The 13,484-nt window shown below is 42.8% G+C and overlaps 1 protein-coding gene across 10 annotated transcripts in view; it reads left to right on the top strand.

Moving 5' to 3' along the window:
- LOC139531751 (receptor-type tyrosine-protein phosphatase mu-like) overlaps nt 1-13,484 on the top strand; it is a 307,488-nt gene that overhangs the window by 196,424 nt on the left and 97,580 nt on the right. For 6 of the 10 annotated variants that reach the window (XM_071328518.1, XM_071328517.1, XM_071328519.1 and 3 more), the window contains exons 12-14: nt 5,046-5,319; nt 8,381-8,417; nt 10,885-10,959. In XM_071328518.1, coding sequence (XP_071184619.1) covers nt 5,046-5,319; nt 8,381-8,417; nt 10,885-10,959 — 386 coding nt within the window. The remainder of the gene's footprint in view (nt 1-5,045; nt 5,320-8,380; nt 8,418-10,884; nt 10,960-13,484) is intronic. The other 4 variants (XM_071328521.1, XM_071328525.1, XM_071328523.1 and 1 more) reach the window with 1 other exon arrangement.

Below are 13,484 nucleotides of genomic sequence, written 5' to 3'. Positions count from 1 at the left end.
TTCAATGTTCATACTCATATGCAATGTTCATACTCATGTTGAATGTTCATACTCATATTCAATGTTCATATTCAATGTTCATATTCAATATTCATATTCAAACTCATATTCAATGTTCATACTCATGTTCAATATTCATACTCATATTCAATGTTCATACTCATGTTCAATGTTCATACTCATGTTCAATGTTCATACTCATGTTCAATGTTCATACTCATGTTCAATGTTGATACTCATGTTCAATGTTAATACTCATGTGCAATGCTCATACTCATGTGCAATGTTCATACTCATGTTCAATGTTAATACTCATATTCAATGTTCATACTCATGTTCAATGTTCATACTCATGTGCAATGCTCATACTCATGTTCAATGTTCATACTCATGTTCAATGTTCATACTCATGTTCAATGCTCATACGCATGTTCACTGTTTATACTCATGTTCAATGTTTGTACTCATGTTCAATGTTTGTACTCATGTTCAATGTTTGTACTCATGTTCAATGTTTGTACTCATGTTCAATGTTTGTACTCATGTTCAATGTTTATACTCATGTTCAATGTTTATACTCATGTTCAATGTTCATACTCATGTTCAATGTTCATACTCATGTTCAATGTTCATACTCATGTTCAATGTTCATACTCATATTCTGTTAACTTATTATGAAAGGTAGTATCTGCTCTTGAATTATCAGAGTACCGATTGTATATCTGTTCACACACCTCAACCTCATTACCAATGACGCTGGTCCATTTGCCTCAATGCAAACTCCTCTCTCCCTCTCTACTCTGTCTACAACCAGACTTTGATAAAGGAGAAGTGAGTGAGAAGAGTGTTTTGACCTTTTAGGTGTTTGAATTATTTAAAGGACAAATAGTGGAGGCCAGGGTACTTTCGAGCTCATTTGTCTTGGTGCTGCTCTTTAGGAGTGAGAAAAGAGAGGCTGAATCGTTCCCTCTTATTTAGCTGCTTCTGTTCTGCTGTGTTGCGCTCCAGTGTTCATGGACTAACACACACACCCTGGACTAATATAGAGACCCACCTGGCTCACTCCCTGACTGCCTGGGCCTACTTGTCATTTCACCTCCATGTTCATTTGTTCCTTTCCTCCCTCCCTGCCAATATCCCAATCTATTGCATTGGAAAAAGGCTTTGGACTTGGGCTTACTTGATCCGTCACCCGCATACTGAAAAAGTACTTTGTCTCCTACCCAATCCTTATCCAGTTTCTATTAATATTGCCTATTGCCTCTGCCGCTTCCCACGGCTTTCTACCCTGCTCTAATTTCTCACCAGGAAGCCTGGTTCAGGGTTGGATCATGGATGCTCTCTTCTTATAATAAACTTAATTCCAGGCCTGACACGGAATAGGGGGCTGGTGCGCTAGTAGGAACCTTTTTCATATCATTATTATTTGGTACACACTTATAGCCGCGCGCTCATCCCCAGCCAGTGTCAGGGGTTCAGTCGTCAAATATCCTGGCAGAGAGCAAGCCGGGAACGCTTGCACAGTTCCCCCTTTTATTTCATGCCATTTAAATCCCTCCACATAGATGGGATATTGCCCGCCCGACTGCTATCGCTATAGCGCCCTGTAAATGAGATGGCGGTCTATTTCTCTGGGTTGCTAGGCTGCAGGCTTTACTGAGTTAATTAAAGCTGGGCTGTGTTCACTAAGTCAGAGAGAGAGAAAGAGGGAGAGACCCCCTTGCCAATACTAAAGCGTGTCACCACCTCCGCCAACCCCAAGTGCGTGAGTCTCTCTCATCCCAATGCTAACAGATTTTTACTTCTATTCAGTACAGTATATTATGGAAACCTATGGAGCATGTATTGTATAGAATACAAAAAGCGCTCATTGCAAGGTTAAAACACTACATTACGTAGACACCTGCATGTCGAACATCTCATTCCAAAATCATGGGCATTAATATGGAGTTTGTACCCCCCCTTTGATGCTATAACAGCCACTCTTCTGGGAATGCTTTCCACTAGATGTTGGAACATTGCTGCAGGGACTTGCTTCCATTCAGCTACATTAGCATTAGTGAGGTCGGGCACTGATGTTGGGCGATTAGGCCTGGCTCGCAGTCGGCGTTTCAATTCATCCCAAAGGTGTTCGATGGGGTTGAGGTCAGGGCTCTGTGCAGGCCAGTCAAATTCTTCCACACCAATCTCCACAAACCATTTCTGTATGAAACTTGCTTTGTGCACGGGGGCACAAATCAGCCTGACTAACCGTTGTCTGTATGTAGCCTCGCTACTTTTATAGCCTCGCTACTGTATATAGCCTGTATATAGCCTGTCTTTTAACTGTTTTATTTCTTTACCTACCTATTGTTCACCTAATACCTTTTTTGCACTATTGGTTAGAGCTTGTAAGTAAGCATTTCACTGTATTTGGGGCACCTGACAAATAAACTTTGATTTGATTTGTCATACTGAAACAGGAAAAGGCCTTCCCCAAACTGTTGCCAGAAAGTTGGAAGCACAGAATTGTCTAGAATGTCATTGTATGCTGTAGCGTTAAGATTTCCCTTCACTGGAACTAAGGGGCCTAGCCCGAACCATGAAAAACAGCCCCAGACCATTATTCCTCTTCCCACCAAACTTTACAGTTGGCAGTATGCATTCAGGCAGGTAGCGTTGTCCTGGTATCCGCCAAACTCAGATTTGTCCGTCGGACTGCCAGATGGCATGATTCATCATACCAGAGAATGCATTTCCACTGCTCCAGAGTCCAATGGTGGCGAGCTTTACACCACTCAAGCTGACGCGTGGCATTGCGCATGGTGATCCCATTTCATGAAGCTCTCGACGAACAGTTATTGTGCTGACGTTGCTTCCAGAGACTGTTCAGAACTTAGTAGTGAGTGTTGCAGCCGTGGACAGACGATGATGTATGTGCTACGCGCTTCAGCACTCAGCGGTTCTGTTCTGTGAGCTTGTGTGGCCTACCACTTTGCGGCTGAGCCGTTGTTGCTCCTAGACGTTTCCATTACACAATAACAGCACTTACAGTTGACTGGGGAAGCTCTAGCAGGGCAGAAATTTGGCGAACTGACTTGTTGGAAATGTGGCATGCTATGGCGGTGCCACGTTGAAAGTCACTGAGCAATCATGCTTTATCGTTTTACTTTTAACATTTGCATATGTTTTCTAATAAAAGGGTAGACTGCAGGACTTGAGGTTGCTCGTGAAAGTGTTTTCAGAGGAGAAACACAAACTGCAGCTTATGTAGACTATGCCCTTTGAACTAGTGGAAATGGGATTCTGTCATCGTTAATTAACATGTTCCGTATTTTTCTCAATCTGGTTCAGTTTGGCATTTTCATTAATACACAATAATGGGTTAAAGATACAACCAAGGAAAATCTAAACCTAGCAGGCAGAGATTTCTTTGATCCTTTCAGGTTTGAAAAGATGTGGCCTTGACATGCAGTATATAATGATGGGCCAGTAACTAAATAAAGACACAAATTAAACTGTGGAGTTAACATTCAGGTAACTGCCAAAATCATGGAAAACACTTGAGTAATGAGGGGTACAAAGTATATTGAAAGCAAGTGCTTCCAAACAGGTGTGATTGCTGAGTTAATTAAGCCCTTACGGTCATTTATCAAAATTCTAGGCAGACTATTATTTTGGCCATTATTTTGGCTATGCCCCCATAGGATGACAATGCCCCTATCCACAGGGCAGGAGTGGTCACTGAATGCTTTGATGAGCATGAATACGATGTAAACCATATGCCATGGCCATCTCAGTCATCAGATCTCAACCTAGTTGAACACTTATGGGAGATTCTGGAGCGGTGCCTGAGACGGCGTTTTCATCCACCATCAACAAAACACCACATTAGGGAATGTTTTGTGGAAGAATGGTGTCACATCTCTCCAATATATTTCCAGACACTTGTAGAATCTATGCCAAGGTGCATTGAAGCTGTTCTGGCTCGTGGTGGCCCAACGCCCTATTAAGACACTTTATGTTGGCGTTTCCTTTGTCTTGGCATTTACCTGTAAATTGACCTCTGCCGAGTCCCCAACAATCAAATCTTCTGTTTTTCAAGGGAAATGGAAAGGGAGTCTGTGCTGCGACTTCCACTCTTGGACGTTAACAAGGCAACACCGCATACTATCCATTATATTGACCAGATACTCCGCTCTAACAATGAAAAATGGCTTCAAAAATGGAAGGCAGTTGGGAGGAGGCAAGATCAGGTGGGACCATTCGAGCCAATGAGGGCAGATACTCTAGTTACCACAGCCACAAAGTCCAAATTTGCTCTATCGTAAAAATTCATGAAAGCAAACATTTTGCTTTTTGGTCATAATTTAAGGTTAGACTTAAAAAGGTTAGGTTTAAAATCACATTTTAAGAAGAGAAATTGTAGAAATAGGTGGGGATTATGGCTTTGTGGCTGTGGTAACTAGTGACGACCAGGCACAACTCCGCTAGTGGTTTTTCTCAAAGTTGCCAGGATGTCATGTGTTCTACTTGTATCAGTACACTCGTAACAACCTAATCATTATGAAACTTCTATTCGATCAAATAAGCCACATAGCAAATAAGCCATACAAAAAAATATATTAAGCAAATTCGACACTCATTGACCTCCATACAAAAACTCCTTGCTTGGTGAGCGAAATAAACATAAAAAGTCAACCTGCTGGAGAAGAGGTTTTGGGCCCAGTTATCTTCCTCTCTGGCGACACTCCATCTTAACTGCTCCTCCACATTTACTGGATTGGTTGAACAGTGCAGAAGAGAACCTCCCCCAACAGTATTATTATGTTTTCCTTCTCGTCAAGAACAGTATGTAGGGGAACATTTTCAGGCAATACTTTTGCACCTGCTACGTTATGTTACCTGTGAAATGTAGTCCTTATTTTACATAGATTCCAAGTCTTATTTGTATGGTTTTTTTTTTGGGGGGGGGGGGGATTACTGGGAAGCACTTCAATGTTGTTGTTAAAAAGGCTAAATACGTACATTTAATTGATTGATCTTTTTCTCCCTTTCCCCGGCAGTAAGTACCAGGTGGTTGTGGAGGAAGAGCGCCCCCGGCGGGCACGGAGGGTGGCAGAGATCCTGCGCTGCTACCCGGTGCCCATCCACTTCCAGAACGCCACCGTGCTCAACTCACAGTATTACTTCACGGCCGAGCTGCCCATGGGCGACATCAAAACCCCCGTACCCTTCTGCATCGGAGACAACCGCACCTACAACGGCTACTGGAACGCCCCCCTCCTCCCCCACAAGAGCTACAGCATCTACTACCAGGCTGTCAGCACAGCCAATGGGGTGAGTGCTTGGGGAGATGTTGGGGTGGGGATTGGCTGCTGGGATATGTTCCAGAGGCTGCTTATCGATTGGTTGGCTTGACATGTCAGTCATAGCTCGTTCACGCCCACAACAAGGTTGGATGTGAAACTGATTCAATGTCTTTTAACTGATGCTTTTAACAGCTTTACAAAAGCCCATTTTGAATTAATTTGAACTTATTGTTAATATCTGATATTGAACCCCTTACCCTAAATAGTCCTCATTTTGAAAAGAAAATTGTCTCATTTAAAAGCACCTGTAGAAATAGGATGTTCACGTCAATGTGGCGTTATGGAACCGTCTGATGGATTGCTATTTTTAAGTGCGTTCTTTCTTGGTCATCTACATTTTGTTCCATGCCCTCACAGCCAGGGTTAACATGACCACTCTCATCTGCTGTCACCTACTACTGTTGGAGACAACATTGCCACCAAAAACCTACATAAAGTCTAACCCACCACTAAAGTTCCATCATCCAGTTCCATCATCCATTCACAGCCACTGTGAAATCACCGGTCTGAAACAGACAGCAAAGCAAACTGTACGAGTGCAGAAAATGAAGATCAGTGAACAGGCACAACAAGACTCTCCTTCAAGGCCTATTTGATAACCAATCCTGCATCATAATGGTCAATAACCCAGTATTCCAACCAACCCTATTATACCCCCCCTCCTAACCGCTATAGTGCACTGTCAGTGGGGCCAGACAACCCTTTTATCAATGACCTGCTGCTCAGATAGTAAAAAATTCAAGTATGGCCATTCACAAATGCATTAGACACTTTGGCCTAATTGGAAAAAATGTAACTATCCACCATATCCCCTTTTAAATGCTAATAAATTAGTCCTAATGAAAAGCCCATCCTTTTTCCTCCTCTCTCTTCCTCTCCTCCGCTCTCTTCCTCTCCTCCGCTCTCCTCCTCTCTTCCTCTCCTCCGCTCTCCTCCTCTCTTCCCCTCCTCCGCTCTCTTCCTCTCCTCCACTCTCCTCCTCTCTTTCCCTCCTCCGCTCTCTTCTGCTCTCTTCCTCTCCTCCGCTTTCCTCCTTTCCTCTGCTCTCAAACTCGGGCCATTAGATAATTCACTGCCTCTAATTGGAGAAAGACTATCCAGGGGGGTTGGGTGGGTGGGTGGGGGTGAGACTAGGCTTGTCTCGTCTCGGTGCTCTGGTCTCACCTTCTGGTGGGGGGAGCAGGGATACACACTAACCCCCTAATGGAAGTCTGGGAGAGGAGTGGGATGTTACGCCGTCTGACTCCTACTACTGCTAATAGGGTGCTGTGGGGCAGTAGGGGAGCAGCTAGCGGTACAGCTCTGTGTGTGTATATGAGTCTCTGATAATACACACACATTACAGTTGAATCCTCTGTGTGTGTATATGAGTCTCTGATAATACACACACATTACAGTTGAATCCTCTGTGTGTGTGTATATGAGTTTCTGATAATACACACACATTACAGTTGAATCCTCTGTGTGTGTATATGAGTCTCTGATAATACACACACATTACAGTTGAATCCTCTGTGTGTGTGTATGTGAGTCTCTGATAATACACACACATTACAGTTGAATCCTCTGTGTGTGTATGTGAGTCTCTGATAATACACACACATTACAGTTGAATCCTCTGTGTGTGTATGTGAGTCTCTGATAATACACACACATTACAGTTGAATCCTCTGTGTGTGTATGTGAGTCTCTGATAATACACACACATTACAGTAGAAGCCTCTGTGCTGACATTTTAAACAGGAGACAGTTTCCCCACAAATTGCTGGGGAGGCTGGAGAGGAGATCAGTAGGCCCTGGGTCTCTCTTCTGAGGAGAGAGGGAGGGGGGGGGGATGAAAACGACAACATTTCCCATTCCCCTCAGCCTTTTGGCCTCAGTTCAGATCGGAGAAAGGACACCAGCCTCCATGAGGCAGACTGGCACATTGGAGGGAAAACGTCATTTAATACTGAATTTAGCTGTAAGACCTAACTGAAAATGGAGATGTTCACATTTTGTTAGTTTAAGCCAGATATTCTAATCCTAGATTCTAAGTGATCCGAATCATTCTAACTAAATTACAGCCAGCTATTCCATTTACATGCTAGTATCTCATTAAGTGCTGGTGTCATTTGCCATATGGCAGGATCTGGCTCCAATGTCATCAAGCAGCCCTAGTAGACAACAGTCTCTTCTTTTCGTTCCCTTGTTGCTCCAGAGCTTTCTCCACTCCCCACCTGAGTCCCACACTCACACCATCCTCCTGGTTGTTTTAATTATTCAGCACACTCCACAGTTTAATTTGTCTTCTCCTCAATAATGCAACAAGCCACACAAGAGCATTTTGCTGTCATAAAACACGGGGGGATTTAAGCATAAGCCCCAAGTCACTTTCCTCAACCGCTTGAATATTCATGCCGCGTTGCTTTTCTGTGTTTGTTGCTTCCACGTTTGTAAGACGAGCGAAAGCAAAACCGGGGTGGGTGAGCGTGTTTCAACAGTTATTAGGTTCCCAGTCACAGCCATACTCTGTCCACCATCAGCCTCCCCCTAATCCACCATCACAGTGTGATTTACTGTACAGCTAGCTCCACTATGGACATTTGAAGTGTGCACACCCACATCTAATGTATACTGTATGTGCATATGTTCCTGTGAATATCTCTGTGTACATACTGTATGTGCCCACTTGTATGTGAACATGTGTGTATGGAGCCTGAAGGTCGTGCTTGACTCTGGCTATAAACTGTAGAGAACACACAAACATGGTGTAGTTGCAGACTAGTCTCTGACAGCTGGCTGCTAGATGCCAAGCGGAGGTGCTGATCCACAGCCTCTCTCTCCCTCTCTCTCTCTCCCCTTTGTTTTACACCCCAGTCTGTCTCAGCAGATTGGAACGAGCACAGCCTGACTGAGGCAGCAGGCCCTACACAGCCCTGACAGCTACATATGTTGCAATTTGTTGTGGCTGAGAACTGATGCCTTTTCCCATTTTTGTCCCTCTCTTTCGCTCTCCTCTCTTTCTTTCTTTTTTTCTCCCCTCGCAGGAGACCAAAATCGATTGTGTACGAGTGGCCACTAAAGGTAGGACTGGCCCCATTGCATGAAAGTAATCTACCCACCGTTGATTGAAATGTGTTTCCCCTCTATCACACGCACACACACACCTGAACATTACCAAGGTTTGTTTTGGCGCGACCACAGGACTATAATGCTGTTCGCAGCTTTTCTTCTTATCGGCTACTCATGCTTTTCAGAGACTAATGTTTGGTCACTCACCTTACTTCCTCTCACTCAATTTGATAGTGTACTTGTGTAAAGTGTTGTTAGGTTCTAATTCTCAGAGTACAAACTCAACGGACACTATGAAAGCTCAAACAAAAGTTTATTCTTCCCAGAGGGTCAATACAGCTGCATTAGACAAAGACAGGGTTTCATCCGTGGTAGTATACATACCCCACTCCTCCTTATCACTACACATTGCATCCTTATTGCTAGGCAGGGACCTAAGTGATATGGGCCTAAAACGGTTCCTCCCCTTGTCAGTACTGCACTCAGCCCCTCCCAAGCTTCCTTATGGCACCCCTCATGTCTCTATTATACCTAATGATTAATAATATAACTAATGATTTAATAATATAACTAATGATTTAATAATAGTTAAAGCTCAGAAATCCAAACCTATCAGTGTTAAGTCATAAGCATTGGGCATTTTCCTATTAACAATGTCCTCTATGCAAAAGCTTAAGTCACATTAAGCACACAACAGTAGCAGATTAAGTTTTAAGTAATATTAATAGATTAAGTCTTAAGTAACAACTTAAGTCACATTTTTATCTTAGACCTTGCGGTATTCAGTCAAATACGTTTTTGTTTTCTAACAGAACCAAAAAATGCCCACCAAAATAAATTAAGTTACTATTCCACTCTAAAGACTGTAACCTGTCCATTAGTCAGTAGCACACCTACCAGTATGGTTGTTGGCTATACCATGTCTAGTGCCTGTAGCCTCCAGGCCATAGGACTGAGCTTTGCTAGCCAAAAGGCATGTGCCCAAACTTTCACAAACCGCCTCCCCATCACGGGAGATGTCTACCAATCGTAGGAAAGGGAAAACATTTACACTAACGGTCAAAAGTTTTAGAACAAGGTTGTTTTTTGTTGTTGACTATTTTCTACATTGTAGAATAATAGTGAAGACCTCAAAACTATGAAATAACACTTATGGAATCATGTAGTAACCAAAAAAGTGTTAAACAAATAAAAATATATTTTATATTTCAGATTCTTCAAATAGCCTGTATACCCCCCTATCTATTTACAACACAACTGATTGGCTCAAATGCATTAAGAAGGAAATCAATTCCACAAATAAATGTTTAACAAGGCACACCTGTCACATTTCAGGTGACTATCTCATGAAGCTGGTTGAGAGAATGCTAAGAGTGTGCAAAGCTGTCATCAAGGCAAAGGATGGCTACTTTGAAGAATCTCTAATATTAAATATATTTCGATTTGTTTAACACTTTTCTGTTACTACATGATTCCATGTGTGCTATTTCATAGTTTTGATGTCTTCACTATTCTACAATGTAGAAAATAGTAAAAATAAAGAAAAACCCTTGAATCAATAGTTGTTTTAAAACTTTTGACCGGTAGTGTAAATTGGCGGCAGATGGTCAGAGTTCTCATTTCCCCCCTATTTTCTGACCCCCCCCCCCCCCCCCAAACATTAGCATATTAGATTCCAGTGGTGCTACTTAGCAAGCCGCACCATCCACTTCTCTACCACTAGCCAGGCGTTGGTGCGCCGCTGCTCTGCAATGTAATTGTGTACAGATGGTAGATAATCTATTTGCCTTACTACATGCCATCTCTCTCTCACGGTGCCAAGACTGGGCTATAATGCTATATGCTAATGAGCGCTATCTCCTGTGTTGTTTCCAACACTTTTTAGCCGCGGACGCTAAACAAGTTTGAGTTTGAATCTCTCTTTTTCACATCATAGAAAGGACTGTTTTGATACTTTTTTTTGTTGTTCTTTGCTATCGTTTATGGCATTTAATTTGTTTTTATTGGACCTGAGCATTGTCACTTTAAGAGGAGCATCAGCTAATAGGTTCTCTGACTGGGGTACCTGCCAGTCATAGTGGTGTTAGCCAATCAGATCCCCCGAGGGGGTTTTTGGTGCGGGACTAACTGCCCGTACAGATGGCCATAAGCATGACAGTGAACTAAATATTGAGGCGATTAGCGGCTCATAGCTCCCTCAGGTTTGTATGAAATGCCTGTGTTAGTTCCCTCATGGTGTTCACGAGCACACAACACAAACAAGTCATCAACCAAGCTTCTGCGATGATTACTAATGTATAGAAACATAACCGTTACTTAACAAATGCCAAGTTTGTGAACGATACAGTATGTCATTTTCTGTTCCTCCCTGTGAGAGGTCTCTCTCTCTCTCTCTGAGTCTCTTGGCTTCAGCCCTGCCCTCTTCTTCTTCTCTCTCTTCCTGCATGTTGGCCTGGAACAACTTCTTCTTTTGCCTTAGCCGCCATAATCGTGACTCAGCTCACCACTCCCTACATACGCATCGCCCCCGCGGCTGGCGACAACCAACTAACAGGTCAGACCGCCACTACTACTGCCCAGCTCTCTCCTCTCCTGTGTGTGTGTGTGTGTGTGTGTGTGTGTGTGTGTGTGTGTGTGTGTGTGTGTGTGTGTGTGTGTGTGTGTGTGTGTGTGTGTGTGTGTGTGTGTGTGTGTGTGTGTGTGTGTGTGTGTGTGTGTGTGTGTGTGTGTGTGTGTGTGTGTGAGCATCCATTACCTTTTGTGTTCGATTTATAGTGTCTTTTGTTAGTGCCTTAACTTTTATAGCCGCTATATCTGTTTGTGTTACATTGTGTAGCGTGTGTCTGTTTAAGTGTTAAAAAACAGGATGTGCAGTGACTGACATGTTGTTTGGGAGACCGTCAATGGTTAACTAGGTTACCAGATATCTTGATTTCCACCATAGAGTTGACTTAATATTCATACCCGCCATTCGGTCAGTATTCATCGTATTCATATCCTACAGATAGTGTTACAAGGAGTTTGGTACCTGGAACACCTGGTTGTGTTGCAAAAACATAGAATTACATTTTCATTCAAGGGTGATGTACGAGTTAAGCGGGGGGGAAAAAATATCAATATGGGCCTCGGGAAGCGAGCAATAAGCAGAGAAGCTGCACACTGGCACGACAAAGCCGTCCTGCTTAACCTGCTGTCAGAAAATTACATTTCAATATTTACCAGGCAGCTGCAGCATCAAAGGAAAGATGAAAACTTTCCGCCTTCTGTTTATACAAGAAGTCATACGATTCTCCCCAGTCACACAGACACTGTGAAATGCAAAATGGTTTCCTGTAAAATATTTAACCATTGGATGTTTTTGGGTTGTAAAGCATCACAGGAAATGAACAGGACTTTTGAGGGGCAGAAAGGGGAATATTCGGAGGACATAATGTCAAAAGTACTGATGGAAAAGACAAATTGTTACAATATGCAACACCGTTTGACACTTACAATTTTCAGTTTCCACCAAAAGTTACGACACTCAACCAACAACTGCAGTTAACATGTATTAGGGTTGTCATGGTGCCAGAATCTCGATACTATGATACCTGGTTTTCGATGGCAAAAATGTCAACACAAAGCAGACTGAACTTTAAAAACCTACTGTATGTAAAATATTGTGTGCTATAGCTCTGGGTGACAATATAAGGCTGGTCGTTTCCAACACTAGGACGATACTGTTATCGTGACAACACTATGGTATTTATAATGACTTATTAAAGCATGAGTCAGATACAGCTCATTTCAGTACAGGCTGGATGGACAGCAAAATCAACAACATCGGTTTTGTCTCTAGAAAGCAGTGACCTGGCGGGGGTCGTTGACTATAATTTGTTTTATTTACAGTGTCCTGGGGACTTGTTGAGCTGAAAGCAGTGGAGGCCGCTGTGTGTTGTTAACCAGCTGTTGCACTGTTTCAGGCACTGACGTTGACGTTCCCTCCTACACAGAGCTACCGAGACCACACTATCCCCCAAAGCACCTCGCTTAGTTTGAGTTTGACATGAAACGGCCACGCTGAAAGCCCCAAAGCCCTGCTCCTTTCTTCAAAGCTGGAGATATCTGCCGTTTAAAGTTTTAAACTTAAAAAGAACCAGTGTTTTCTGACTCTCCAGGCATTCAGTTTTCTAATGACCCATAAACAGATGTCAAGGAGAGAACTTAGAAAAGTTTGGAGTGAAAGATAATAGTTGAAAAGTCCAACACAGCTGGAGATGTTTTTATGTTTCCCCAACACAAACTGGAGATGGCAAGGGTGTCAATCTGACCTTGCCTGTTCTGTCTTTACTTATTGAAACACTCTGTTCTCATGTAAACAACTGTTTTCTATCTTTTTGCACACACAAGGTCTACCTTAAAGTCAGTGTACAAAACATTAGGAACAGCTGCTCTTTCCACGACATAGACTGACCAGATGAGTCCAGGTGAAAGCTATGATCCATTATTGATGTAACTTGTTAAATCCACTTCAATCAGTGTAGATGAAGGGGAGGAGACAGGTTAAATAAGGATTTTTAAGCCTTGAGACAATTGAGACATGGATTGTGTATGTGTGCCATTCAGAGGGTGAATGGGCAAGACAAAATATTGAATTGCCTTTGAACAGGGTATGGTAGTAGGTGCCAGGCACACCGGTTTGAGTGTATCAAGAGCTGATACGCTGCTCGGTTTTTCATGCTCAACAGTTTCCTGTGTGTATTGTAAATAAGAATTTGTTCTTAACTGACTTACCTAGTTAAATAGAAATAAATGAATAAAAAACAAAAATTAAGAATGGTCCACCACCCAAAGGACATCCAGCCACAAGACAAAACTGTGGGAAACATTGGAGTCAACATGGGCCAGCATCCCTGTGGAATGCATTCGACACCTTGTAGAGTCCATGCCCTGACAAATTGAGGCTGTTCTGAGGGCAAAAGGGGGTGCAGCTCCATATTAGGAAGGTTTTCCTAATGTTTTTTCAGTGTATAACAGAGTCAGAAGTCCACCTTATTGCTTTCCTTGAAGGTTTTTCCCTCACCACCTTAATCCTCACCA

This window comes from Salvelinus alpinus, chromosome 10, assembly GCF_045679555.1.
Source record: "Salvelinus alpinus chromosome 10, SLU_Salpinus.1, whole genome shotgun sequence".
Classification (NCBI taxonomy): domain Eukaryota; kingdom Metazoa; phylum Chordata; class Actinopteri; order Salmoniformes; family Salmonidae; genus Salvelinus; species Salvelinus alpinus.
Note: the sequence above shows the minus strand (reverse complement) of the source record. Positions and strands in the feature narration are given on the sequence as shown.